This window comes from Oryx dammah, unplaced genomic scaffold, assembly GCF_014754425.2.
Source record: "Oryx dammah isolate SB20612 unplaced genomic scaffold, SCBI_Odam_1.1 HiC_scaffold_18, whole genome shotgun sequence".
NCBI lineage: Eukaryota > Metazoa > Chordata > Mammalia > Artiodactyla > Bovidae > Oryx > Oryx dammah.
In genome coordinates, this window is record NW_024070202.1 from 46,742,563 (window position 1) to 46,756,758 (window position 14,196).

General features: G+C 36.5%; 1 protein-coding gene across 5 annotated transcripts in view; it reads left to right on the plus strand.

The window, feature by feature from the left end:
• Window positions 1–14,196, plus strand: part of KMT2E (lysine methyltransferase 2E (inactive)) — a 94,139-nt gene that overhangs the window by 75,087 nt on the left and 4,856 nt on the right. For all 5 annotated transcript variants that reach the window (XM_040260791.1, XM_040260787.1, XM_040260790.1 and 2 more), the window contains 7 exons: window positions 6,141–6,305; window positions 6,622–6,930; window positions 10,394–10,648; window positions 10,799–10,943; window positions 11,601–11,851; window positions 12,207–12,263; window positions 12,390–12,953. In XM_040260791.1, coding sequence (XP_040116725.1) covers window positions 6,141–6,305; window positions 6,622–6,930; window positions 10,394–10,648; window positions 10,799–10,943; window positions 11,601–11,851; window positions 12,207–12,263; window positions 12,390–12,953 — 1,746 coding nt within the window. The remainder of the gene's footprint in view (window positions 1–6,140; window positions 6,306–6,621; window positions 6,931–10,393; window positions 10,649–10,798; window positions 10,944–11,600; window positions 11,852–12,206; window positions 12,264–12,389; window positions 12,954–14,196) is intronic.

Consider the following 14,196-nt stretch of genomic DNA (forward strand, 5'->3'; position numbering starts at 1 on the left):
ATTCAAATCATTATATGTCCAGGATAGGAAGCCGTTCATTTATTAACAGCTTCCTTTTTCCTTCATTATGGTTTGTCCCATCCCCTCCCTTTAAGAATTTATTACCTGCTTACAAAAGCTAACTTGTGGCTAAATGGTGTGGAACTGAACAGATGGGGTATTAGACATTTTCTCTTTAGCAAAAGATACTTCTTTGTCAGTGGGTTGAAACTGACTTGGGAGAATCTTACAGTCATTCTAGTTAAGCTGAAATACAGTGGGTTAAAACACAGTAAGTTGTAATTCAGCTGGTTGCTTATACTTACCTGGTTCTAAAACTGGGACTCCCCCAGTTCCTTGGTAGTTGAGGTTAGGTGGTTATAACATTGTGAAAGGTTAAGTGTGTAGAAGGGGGTTTGATATTGGGAAGCGATTCATGGGGTCGCGAAGAATCGGACACGACTGAGCAACTGAACTGAACCTTATTCTGATGAACTAACAGGTGATAAAAACTATAAAACTTTTGAAAGATTTAAATTAAAAAGGAGGTTTTCTTCCCCTCTTCTGCCCCATTTATAATTAAATGAAAAGAACCTCCTTTATATATAGTATCTTCTAACATTGTTTTCAAAATAATTTTCCACAACCTTATGGGAAGACTGTACCTTGGGAATAGTCTGGGTAATATTTGATGACTCTTGGTGACCACTCCAGTACTCTTGCCTGGAAAATCCCATGGATGGAGGAGCCTGGTGGGCTGCAGTCCATGGGGTCGCTAAGAGTCGGGCACGACTCAGCGACTTCACTTTCACTTTTTCACTTTCACGCACTGGAGAAGGAAATGGCAACCCACTCCAGTATTCTTGTCTGGAGAATCCCAGGGACAGAGGAGCCTGGTGGGCTGCCGTCTATGGGGTCGCACAGAGTCGGACACGACTGAAGAGACTTAGCAGCAGGAGACCCCATGGACTATGCAGTCAAAGGAATTCTCCAGGCCAGAATACTGGAATGGGTAGCCTTTCCCTTCTCTAGGGGATTCTCCCAACCCAGGAATTGAACTGAGGTCTCCTGCATTGCAGGTGGATTCTTTACCAGCTGAGCCACCAGGGAAGCCCAAGAATACTGGAGTGGGTAGTCTATCCCTTCTCCAGCGGATCTTCCTGATCCAGGAGTCGAACCAGGGTCTCCTGCATTGCAGGGGGATTCTTTACTAGGGAAGCCTGTGGTTCCAGTGATCTTCACACTTAGGAGGAGAGAAGTTTGAGACCAACAAAGGGTATGAAAGAATAGTCACCTATAAATTGCATAAGGGCAAGGATTTGTAGTTTTATTCATTGTCACAGTCATAGCTTCTAGGGAATAAAAGATGTCTGGCTTTTGTAAAAGTAGGTGGTCAATAAATGAGCTAAACACTAAATTTTCCTGGCTGCCATTTGAAGAAAGCTATATAGATAGGCCGGTGAGTGTGAACTAAGTGAAGCTTCCTTATAGTCCAGGCAGTGCCCTTGAGGTCTTACCAGGATGCAGGATTCTCCAGTTTTCTCAATATTGACCTTCCACATCAAAAAGTATTCCATGGAATTCTAAGATGTTTTGTGAAAGAGCTTTGTGGCTAGTTGAGTTTTGTAAACAATCTACCTTGTCCCCAACTTGGAGATTTCTAGTATACGTGGTGTGTTTAAATGCTCTTGAGAAATTCTGTTTGTCAGCATTTCCTAAACTTGTATTAATACATCCTTGCAATTTGTTTTGGTGTTGACACCTTTGTCATACCACAAGTTTTCATTCCACAGAAAAAAAACATACTCTAGAGAAAACTGCTCTGTAGAATCCATGCTCTTACTAATGCCTCCAGGAAGTGACTTGGTTTAGATCACTTTAGAAGATGTAAAAGGATTTCTAATAATAAATAGTAAAATATAAGCAGCGTAAATCTGCCAGAAAAGTCATGTGACATGTATTGTTCGTCTCATTTTTCTCTCCTCACAGCATTAATGCTGATTACTAGTTTTAATTTTCTAAGGTCCCATTTTCTCTCATCACTGTTTAGGAATTATATCTTCAAATATGAGTAATGAATGGGTAACTAATCATAGTATTGAATAGCAAAAAGGAACCTATTTATTTGTATAGGTTTTCTGTTCAAACAAAATGAGGATATTCAGCTTCAGCTGCCTTAATTAAATCAAGATTTCCAAAATCTTGCTTAAAGATTTTATTACATGCCTTCAAATAATAGTGATATACATGGTTTATATAGTGTATACGCAATATAGTGTGTATATAGTGTATACACAATACAAAAATTTGGATGTTTGTTATATGCTGAGCATCATCTAAAGTACTGGTGAACAAAGAAGGCAAGGGTCCTATTCTGGAGCAGCTTTCATGGAGGATGGGGTATAAGGAAAAACATCAAACAAGAAACAGCACTATGAGGTTAAACTGAATCATGTGGTAGAGAAGAAATGGAGATATTCTTATGGAACAGTTTTATTGGTAAGCAATAATCTTACCCATTTTTAATTCCTTTTTGGAAGGATAAGGGAAGCTATTTGAATAAAGTGTGAAAGTGTTAGTCATTCAGTTGTGTCCCAACTCTTTGCAATCCCGTGGACTGTAGCCTGCCACACTCCTCTCACCATGGAATTCTCCAGGCAAGAATATTGGTGTGGGTAGCCATTCGTTTCTCCCGAGGATCTACCCAGCACAGGGATCAAACCTGGGTCTCCTGCATTGCAGGGAGATTCTTTTACTGTCTGAGCCACCAGAGAAGCCCCTAGTTGAGTAAGAAGTCTTTTCATTTCTCTATTTCAAGATTGTAATAGAGTCATTAGGCAGGTTGGCCCTGCCATTTCCCTTTCCTTTAAAAGGTAACTTTGTTGTCTTAAAGAGCTACTTCCTACTTGGTGGCAAGGTAAAAAAAGAAAAAAGTACATCACAAGTACATCCTAAATGTCTTCATTTTCTGTATCCTTCTTAATTCTTACATCCTAGCAGATTTCCTTCCAAAGCTACTGTAAGGCATCTGCAGGGCATAAACTTATTTTCACTCTGCTTCAAATTACCAAATGTCTCTAATTGTAGTGAATTTTAACGGTTTACTCAGTTTGTATTTTCACTGTGATATTGACAACTTTAATTCATGTTCTTTATTTATGTAATTCTTGAACTATATGGGCTTTAGGCTTTCACCATTTGTTGAATGGGGGCTTAGACAAGAAGATCTCTGTAATCTCTTCCAAATACAAAGTTATGTGATTCCAAATTACATTTGTCCTCCAGTATGTTTACACTGCAGTAAACACACTTAGTGAAGCACTAAGTTGGAATAAAAATTCTCACTGAACCCATCCTTTAAATGATTAAAATCCTGTAAAGGGATATTATTAAGCAAACTTTCTTAAAAAGTTTTCTGCTGACAAAAACTACTCTTTATGCATTACTGTAAAGCACAAACTGAGAAATAAGTCATAAAAGCTATCTGTAGATCTCATCAGAGATCTCTCATAGTTTACTTTAGCACCTAACCCTCCAGCAATAACAGTGTGTCAATTCATCCCTATCTGATTCTGATTCTGTATCAGGGTCTAACAACTGCCAAGCTCACAGAGAATAAAAATGACTTTTTGAGGTCTCAGCAGTCACTGGCTTGGAAAGAGTGTGGATAATTTAACAACCACATCCTAGTGGTAGACTTACATGACAAGTATCACCTAAATTACATCAAGCAAGCCCTGATGTTAGGGTCTATGGACAGTCTGCTGGGGCTAATTAAGACTGCTAATTTCTAGTCCCCTGCACAATCAGCTATAATTATCTCAAGCAACATATAAAACTTTATTTTTCAGTTAGATCTATAAAGTGGATGGTAAATTTTCAGTCATTAGATACTGTATATCTGGTTGCGTGTGTGTCAAAGAATGTATTAAATTCTTGAATATACAAGCTGAATGACATGTGGAGTTTAAAAGTAGATTAGTAACTAATTTTTTTTCACAAAATCAAGGGTATGTTTACATTTTCTAATGTGTGTTTTTAAAACGAAGCTAGGTTAAAGCTATTAGGATACCTGTTTAGTGCTTTCAGTTAATAGTTGAAGTAACTGTAGGAAGAGTTATGCTTTTTATGTAATATGTCAGTGGTTGGTAATTGGAAAGAAGAGCAAATTGGAAGCCAGGAAACTTGGATAACAATTATGGTTCTGCCTTTTAGAGATTCACTTAATATACATGGGCTTTGGAAATGGCACCCCACTCCAGTACTCTTGCCTAGAGAATCCCATGGACGGAGGAGCCTGGTGGGCTACAGTCCATGGGATCGCAAAGAGTCAGACACAACTGAGCGACTTCACTTTCATTTTCACTTTTGGTTTCTTCAGCAATGTAGGAATGATTATTTTTAAGATCCTGACTAGCTTTAAAAGATTGAGTCATCTTTAAATAAAGGATTTTGCTTTACTGTCAGTTATATTTGTTCAATTTTTAAATGAATGAATTTTGTCTTTACACCAAATAATTTTATCTCTGACTCTTACTCTAAAACAAGTGAATAATGGATAATGTCAAAGACACTTCTTTTTGCATAAATTCGTATTTATCTTAGAAAACCTTGAATAATTGTGGATTAGAAAATACCTTTTTTGGGTGCCTGGCTCATGGGTAAATTGTTTTACATATAAAATGATTCTTGCTAAGACTAGTCTGTTTCTTTTGGAAAAGTATACTTTTCTCAGATTTATTTTTAAATTTATAAGTGCAATAATGAACCCCATCTATTTCTACCCATTCCCATTCAACAGGGGAAGCAATTATGAAAATCACATTTTTTCAGTTACTCCAGACTTCTAAACTTTAGGGTTTTAGAAAAGTCCTAATAATATGGAGAAAGGATTTTTATAGAGAGCCATAGATGAATGGCAGTTAAGTGAGTTATAAGACTAGAGAGCCATGAATTAGCTGAAGAATGCAGCTTTAAAACTTGCAGTAAAAAGATAATCTTTTGCCTGTGTTCTTTATTTTAGTGTCTTATTAACCATCCCAGACCAAGAAAGCTAAAGATGCAGATATCTGTCCATGAACAAGTAATCTTACCTCTTTGGATCTCAGTTTCCTTATCTGTAAAAGAGGGTGAGGATAACACATTTATAAGACCAACACATCTGCAGTATGGTAGTTGGTTTTACCATCTGAGCCACCAGAGAAGCCCTTACCTAGTTAGAAAGTTCTCAGAGGGGTTTTGTTTATATATCTCCCTTATCAAGTATAACAAAGGAAAAAAAAATACAGGAAAGAGTTAATAGTTTCCTTAGTGTAGGTGTTTTGATGCTTGAATCTCTAATTACTCGAACTCTAAAGCTCCAGTGTTGAGATGATCCTGCAGCCAGATCTTGAGTTACTGATCTTTCCCACATCAACAATGACAAAGGAAGACAGACAAATGGATCTGAACCTCAGGACCTGGTTTTCTTCATTTGGAGAACTGGGCAGTTGATGGACCTGCTTCTTGTTTCTGGTTGAAACTGGAAGCAGTTACCAGGCCCACTGGCCAAGGCTCTGGGTCTTGCTTTTAATGTTCTCTCTCCAAAGAGAACTGATGCTCAAGGAGTTTGCTGTTCCCCAGTCTGCCTTGGAAAGAGTAGAAGGTAGAGGAATGCCTTATAGGAATTATAATGTAAGACAAGAGAACCGAACTAGAAATAATAAATAGCACGGAATGCCTACCATTTTTCAAGTAAGGTTGGAAAACTTCATAGAGACTTTATATATGAACTCATTAACAATTCAATTGTTGCCCACCCAGGGTTGTTATGTTGCCTGGGGTCATGGATAGAGTCATGATTTTAACCCCAGTCTTCACCCCACAATATCCTGCTATGACATATCTATATATTCACTTCTTACATTTATATGAATTTAACTCTCTCAACATATTACCTTAGGAATTTTGATCTTTATGAAATACATTTGTAATGACAGGGTTTACCAAGATGTTCAGAATTCTCAGAAATGAACATAAATGTTTTATCCCGTATTTACCATCAGTTGAAGTGTTTTGCTAACATCATCATAGAATTTTTTTTTAATTTGCTATGAACATTTGGATTTTCAATTTTCTTCAGAGCAATATTTATTATGTCTCTTAAAATTTAAATTTCACAGACAAGAGAAGAAAGGAAAATGGAAGCAATTCTGCAAGCTTTTGCCAGACTTGAGAAAAGAGAGAAGAGAAGAGAACAAGCTTTGGAAAGAATCAGCACAGCCAAAACTGAAGTTAAAACTGAATGTAAAGATGCACAGACTGTCAGTGATGCTGAAGTTATTCAGGTATTACTTTTCAGGTCTACTTTTATTTTCATACTTAACTACTTTCTAATAAAATTTTCACAAACAATTACATCTCTAAAGAATTTTTGATGTGATATTAGCCTTTCAACAGCATTTTTCAAATCCTTTGAGAACTTAGACTTCAGATATGAGACTTGCTTTGTTTTTGAGTAAGGAAATTTTTATGTCAATTTACAGAATTCATAAAGAAATTTGAGGAAGTTAGCTTCTGAAGCAGATTGATACCATTAGATTTCAACTATTATCTTATATAAACATGGTATTCAGAGTTCCATTCTTTTGTATTTTGAATTAGGAACAAGCAAAAGAAGAAACTGCTAGCAAGCCAACCCCAGCCAAAGTAAATAGAACTAAACAGAGAAAAAGTTTTTCTCGGAGCAGGACTCACATTGGACAGCAGCGTCGGAGACACAGGACTGTCAGTATGTGTTCGGATATCCAACCGTCTTCTCCTGACATCGAAGTTACCTCGCAACAAAACGATGTGGAAAATACTGTACTTGCAATAGAACCAGAAACTGAAACTGCACTAACAGAAATAATTACTGAAAATGAAGTTCCAGTACTTAATAAATGTCCAACAAAGTACCCTAAAACAAAGAAGGTATGATTCTTAATGAATGTAAGAACTGTTGTCTAACAAGTTCCATGATGTTAAATATATTCATGTTTTAGGAATTAAGGCTATATCATTTCATAAGGAACAGAGTGATGGAGTCATTTTTTTTAAGAGTCATAGTTTTTATACTTCTAAACATTTTAAATTGTAAAAATACAAAAATACTTGATATATCGACTTCTTTTTGGTATTACAATTGATTTCTAATGATATCCTTTTGCCTACTTTATGTAAACTATATTTCTCAGAAATGACTGGTTTGAGATGTTATCTTTTCTTTATATATATATAATAATATATAAATAAATTTTGTGGTATATAGGTAATTACAAGAATTAAATATTAAATTGATTTTCACATGTACTAAGGATGTGGAAATGTATAAAGGGTAGTTTTAATTGTTGGAATATAGTTGATTTACAATGCTGTGTTAGTTTCAGATGAACAGCAAAGTGATTCATTCATTCAAGATCCTTTTCTCATACAGAGTATCACAGAATATTGTTTCTGTGCTATACCCTAGGTCCTTGTTGGTTGTCTGTTTTATGTACAGACAGATGATCTATATACACAGACACAGTAGTGTGTGTATTCATCCCAGCTTCTGATTTATGCCCCCCACCACTGGCTTAGATGGTAAAGAATCTGCCTGCAATGCAGGAGGCCTAGGTTCAATCCCTGGGTCAGGAAGATCCCCTGGAGAAGGGAATGGCAACCCAATCCATTCTTCTTGCCTGGGAAATCCCTTGGGCAGAGGAGCCTGGCAGGCTACAGTCCGTGGGGTTGCAGAGTTGGACATGATTGAGGAACACCTCCTCCCCATCCATGTTGCCCCTTTAGTAACCATTAAGTTTGTTTTCAATTCAGTATCTGTAAATCTGTTTTGTAAGTAAGTTCAGTGGTTTTTTAAAATTAGATTCCACATGAGTGACATCACATGATATTTGTCTCTCTGTGACTGACTTCACTTCGTATGATAATCTCTAGATCCATCCATGTTGCTGCAGGCATTATTTCATTCTTTTTTATGGCTGAGTAAATAATCCATTGTGTGTGTGTGTGCGCGTGCGTGCGCGTGCGTGCGTACATCTTTAACCATTCAATGGACATGAGGTTGCTTCCATATCTTGGCTGTTGTAAATAGTGCTATGAACATTGGGGCACATGTATCCTTTCCGATTAGTTTTCAGCAGTTATATGCTCAGGAGTGGGATTGCAGGGTCATATGGTAGCTCTCTTTCTAGGTTTTTAAGGAATCTCCATAGTGATTGTACCAATTTACATTCTCACCAACTGTGTAGGAGGGTTCCAGGAAGGGTAGTTTTACATCAACTTATTAATAAAAATCTTTCAAAAACTGTCAGTTTTAATAAAGCAATTGAGGGAAGTAGTTCACTGAGATCCACCCCCTTGAGCTTTATAGTAACCTCAGAAATCACACACCACCATTTATGAAGCTTTGTTTTACTCCCATTCTGAGTATAGTGGATTGGAGCAGAATACCAAAGTGGTAATCCTTAGGCTCTTTGGGGAATGGGGTAGATCATAAATGAATCCTTGTTATACTGTTTACTTTGAAACCCAATTTATCTCCTTTTTGTTCTTACCAAATTCAGTATAGTTTGTAGGTCCTATGAAACCATGAGAAGTAATTTAGTAAATTCAGTAAAAACCTAGTTTGAATCTGCAAGTATACTATAATGGCTGGATGGAGGTAAGAGCTAAAATTACAGCTCTAATTTGAAGTCTGTGCTCACATTTTTGCACTTTGGATCCTGAACAAGCAAGCCAGTACTTGCTTTTGAAAATGACCATTATTTTTCCCACTTTGGAAGGACAAAAAGTAACTGCAAATTTTCTTTATAATTTGGATTAGTGAGGAAGAAAACAGATTCATGTTTCAAAGAAAAGCTTGGGAATCCTCTAGCAGTTCTGAGGTCTCACTGCTGAGGGCCCAGGTTCAATCCCTAGTCATAAGCCATATGGTGCAGGGAAAAAAAACTACTTTCTTGATGACAAAGTATTATTTAAACCCGGCCCTTTAATTATTAGACTGTTGCAGGGCTAGAGATTTAATCTCCTGGTCTGAGATACAGGTTCCTATATCCTGATATTGTTTAAAAAAAAAACTTACCCCCACAGGTTTTGCTTATGATATATACTGTTATTTTAAACAACATACTGTTTGACAAGAGTACCAAATGATCCTGAATTCCCATAATGTAAAAGCGTCCTTCATTTAGTACACAACACTTATTCTGTGCCAGGTACTGTAAGAGCAGCTTTGGTTATTTAACTCTTTTAATAATAACCCTACTTGTAGAACTAGTTTCTGTTACAACCCTTCTTTTATATAGGTCAGGATTAAGGCGGAAAAAGGCTACCTAACTTGCTTGAGGTCATGGTGTAAGTGGCAATCTGGCTGCAGAATCCCAAGTGCTTGAGGACTGCGACTCTTTTTTTTCCCCCACAAAGTCCCCCAGCAAAGTCTCTTGCTGTTATTAATCTCTGTTCAGTCTTACCCTGATTTAGCACTGCATTCTACTGTGTGTCCTAGAAAGGAAGTTTAAATACATGGAAAAAGAGAGGGAGAGAAAAGATGCCATTATTTCTAGAAGCGAGGATGTGGGTAGATCTTAGTTAATGTGTGTGTTTCTGTATGTGTGAGAATGTATGTTTAAATACATATACACTAGTTTTTCTACATATATTTTTATTATAAATGGTATTTGTAGAAAATAACTAGATAGAAAAGATATAAATGCCCAAACAGCAAAGAAAATGTGCTTGTGCTGACAAATTGGAATCCTTATTTTCATGACCATTACACCTGAACTTGCCTAAATAACTAGTTTTTTTGTTGTTTTCTAAAGAAAAAGATGAGGGTAATCAGATATATTCATATACTCAGTAAAGACTGAATTATTATGTACAATGTAGATACAAAAACCTCAACAGAATTAAGAAAAGGAATATGTGAATTTTCAAAGCATGGGAACTTAAAAGATTTCAAACCCCGTAAATCAACAGTGATTGTCAGTGCCAACAGCTTTACAAGAAAAATCACACGCACTGGCCTCACCTAGAGATTCTGATGGGTAGCCAGGGTAAAAGAGCACTGCCTCATGTCTGACAGACGTTTTCCACATAGTACAGAAGCGATAACAAACCTAACTTTTTAGAATTTGTGTGTTTAAGGTGGTATTGAGGTGTCCTAGATTTTTACTATTTTATAAAAATATTTATAAAAGTATTACTGGGTAAAAAATTTTAGTAATAAGAGTGGGTAACCAAGGAAATGCAGAATAACTTATAGACTTTTTGAACATCGTATATGAGTGATTTAAATTAATCATTTTAGATGTCAGTTTTCAACTTGCTGTTCAAATACTCTATAGGATAAACTGTATAATACCTATATAGTGATCCAAATTTTGTTTCGGCCTAGCACTTGGTCAATGAATGGTTAAGTGAGAAGAATGAGAAGACAGGAAAACCTTCAGACAGTCTTTCAGAGAGGCCTCTGCGCATAACTACAGATCCTGAAGTGCTAGCTACACAGCTCAACTCTTTGCCAGGTCTCACTTACAGTCCGCACGTATACTCTACTCCTAAGCACTATATTAGATTCACTTCACCATTCCTTTCGGAAAAAAGGAGAAGAAAAGAACCTCCTGAAAACATATCTGGCTCATGCAAAAAGGTAAACTTTTCTTTGGATATGAAAATCTAGTATGAGCCAATGCCATTCTCATTCCATACTACCTTTCTTGGTAGTGAAATACTTTTGGAATGGGTGTACCTTTATAGCTGCAAACTGACTTCTGTTCACTTATTGTTTTGTGTATTTCAGCGGTGGTTGAAACAAGCTCTGGAAGAGGAAAACTCAGCAATTTTACATAGATTTAATTCGCCCTGTCAAGAAAGATCCAGAAGTCCTACAGTCAATGGTGAAAATAAAAGTCCACTACTATTAAATGATAGCTGTTCCCTTCCAGGTAGAACTTCTTTTCAGTGTTGTTTTAGTGTGGAGAATGCAGCATGATGTATATAGCATATACATATATATAAATAAAGTATATATGCATGTTTATTCTAATTATTATGTACCTTACAAAAGCAGCACAGATTCTTTACCATCTGAGCTACCAGGGAAGCCCAAAAGTAGCACATTGTTTTATATATATATATATATATATATATATATATATATTTTTTTTTTCCCCTCCCTTTCTTTTCTGCCTCCAACATTTTGGATGAAGATAGATATCCACATGAAAACTATAATTTGCAGTACCATGTATGTTGGGGCTTATGGTTGAATTTTGGGCCTAGTTAGCCATCTGTTTTTCAGATTCAAAAGGACTCTTAGAAATCAGTTAAATTAACAGCTATACTTCTAAGATTTCTTGGCAACCTCTAGGCCTGTAAGCCTTCTGGCAAGATAATGCTTGGTACTGGTGAAATTAGGGGAGGAGAATGGGGGTGGGGAGAGATTGCTTCATATTAGTATTATCTTTAAAAACCTTCAAATTTAGTTTTGGGGTGAAAACCATCATAATGATGATTGTCAATGTTTTGTGCTTTCCCAGAATGCATTACAGATTGTAGTAAATGTTAGCAGTATAATTTATAATTTATTATTTTACCAACAGATTTGACTACACCACTGAAAAAACGAAGACTTTATCAGTTGCTAGATTCTGCTTACTCAGAAACCTCCACACCTACTCCTTCACCATATGCTACACCAACTCACACAGATATTACTCCTACAGACCCATCATTTTCCACTCCTCCACGGATAAAGTCAGATGATGAAGCTTGTAGAAATGGTTATAAGCCCATATATTCACCAGTTACCCCAGTAACTCCTGGCACACCAGGAAATACCATGCACTTTGAGGTGAGAAACTTACGTGGCAAAAACAAAAGCCCATGGGGACGGAGTTCTCTCCTTTTAATAAATAGTGTAACCTTTAATAATAGTTTTTAAGGAACTAAGTGAAAACTTTGAACATATGTGAATTTAAACTTTTTTTTTATTCAAATGAATGTAACTTTCATTTTATTGATCTACAGAAGTCAGACTAAACGACTATATATCAAACTGACTTTAAAGCCAACTATAAGGACAGTGGAAATAAGAGAAAAGTTTAAAACCAAAGTGTGTGTAGTAGTTTCTCATAAGTTTTCATTTCTGTAAATATGGGTTTAGTTATATATTTTAATTTTCAATTCTGCTTCTGTCTTTTATGTAGAATATTTCTTCCCCAGAAAGTTCTCCAGAAATTAAGAGACGCACTTATAGTCAAGAGGTAAGGAGATATTAAGAAAGATTTCTTTACTTTGTATCATTATTTTGCTTAAATTATTGGTAGTTTTAATATAAGTAGCTTCCAAATGTGGTTATTTGTGTATTTTTTTTTAAATTCTGTAAACAGGGATATGACAGATCGTCAACCATGTTAACATTGGGGCCTTTTAGAAATTCTAATTTAACTGAACTGGGTCTGCAAGAAATAAAGACTATTGGCTATGGCAGCCCTAGGAGTAGGACTGAAATCAGCAGGCAGTGCCCTGGAGAAAAGGAACCGGCGTCAGATCTTCAACTAGGACTCGATCCAGTCGAGCAAACTGCCTCACATAAAACCATGGAAACAACTACACATGACAGGACTGATTCTAACAGCCAACTGGAATCTGCTCACTCGGGTCGGGGCCCACTCTATTCTTCCTGGGTAAAGAGTCCTGAGAGAACAGGCGTTAACTTCTCAGTAAATTCCAACTTGAGGGACCTGACACCCTCGCATCAGTTGGAGGTTGGAGGCGGCTTCCGAATAAGTGAGTCAAAGTGCCTGATGCAGGATGATACTAGAGGCATGTTTATGGAAACACCCGTGTTTTGTACTTCAGAAGATGGGCTTGTATCTGGTTTCGGACGGACGGTTAATGACAATTTGATCGACGGAAGTTGCACACCCCAGAATCCACCACAAAAGAAAAAGGTTACAAATTTAACAATTTATAGTCCTTTTAATAGTGTTTTATTCATACTACTACTGAGGGTAATTAATAGCTATGTATTATGTAAGGCATTCATACTTTATTCATATTAAATTATTGATGTGTACATTTTTAAACCTTTTGTCAGTGCCCCATTGACTAGATACTGTTTGCAGAGAACTAAATTATTATAAGGACCATGGTTTCAGAGATCAAAAACTCAAGGTGATTACTTCACTTTGAGTAACTTTTAAAAATAACCACTCCCCAACCAAATAAATGGAACTGAGTACTATGTCTTCTTGGTGGTTTCGTCGCTAAGTCGTGTCCTACTCTTGGGACCTCATGGACTGTAGCCTGCCAGGCTCCTCTGTCCATGGGATTCTCCAGGCAAGAATATTGGAGTGGGTTGCTGTTTCCTTCTCCAGGGGATCCTCCCGACCCAGGGATTGAACCCTGGTCTCCTGCACTGTAGGCAGACTGTTTTACCCACTGAGCTATGAGGGAAGCCCCATTTGTGTTATTACCCTTATTTTACATAGAACATGAGGCCCAAAATGGAAGAAATGGCCTCTTTCCTCATCATTAATATCTATAGTATTTTTAAGCCATGGATATAAAAGTATTTTGAAAAGTATTGTAGTAAGAGACATAAATATTATATAAATAAATAGTTCCCTGATTTACCACCATTATTTGGTTGGCAGACATACTGAAACAATAAGAATGCCTTATTTCAGAGCAGTGGGAGAAACTACAACACGTATTTATTTGTTAACAGGCTTATTGCTTTTCAAGTCAAAGAATTTTAGTGATGTGTGCTTTTAATTTTTATAACAGAGTCCAGTTGGCAACTTTGTGGGAAGCAATATAGTATAGTGGAAAGAGCACGGGCTTTCAAGTAAGACCTAGGTTCGAATCCCGGCTCCAACACTCACCAGCTGTGTGACCTTGAGTGAGTGAGTTACTCAATTTCCTCATCTGTAAAATGGGGATGATAATATATACCTATTTCATAGGGTTGTTGTGAGGCTTAAATGACATAATGTATGTAAAATCATCTAAATACAATGCCTGGCATAAAGTAGGCATTTGCTAATTGTTTATTATTGTTATTTGTTTGGAATCAAATTATTTTACATAATTTTCCTAATGTAAATATAATAATTCTCTTTAGAAAAAAGAATAGATTGTTTCTGATATTTAAAACAAGAATAAAAGATGCGCTTTTCCTTATCTTTCTTG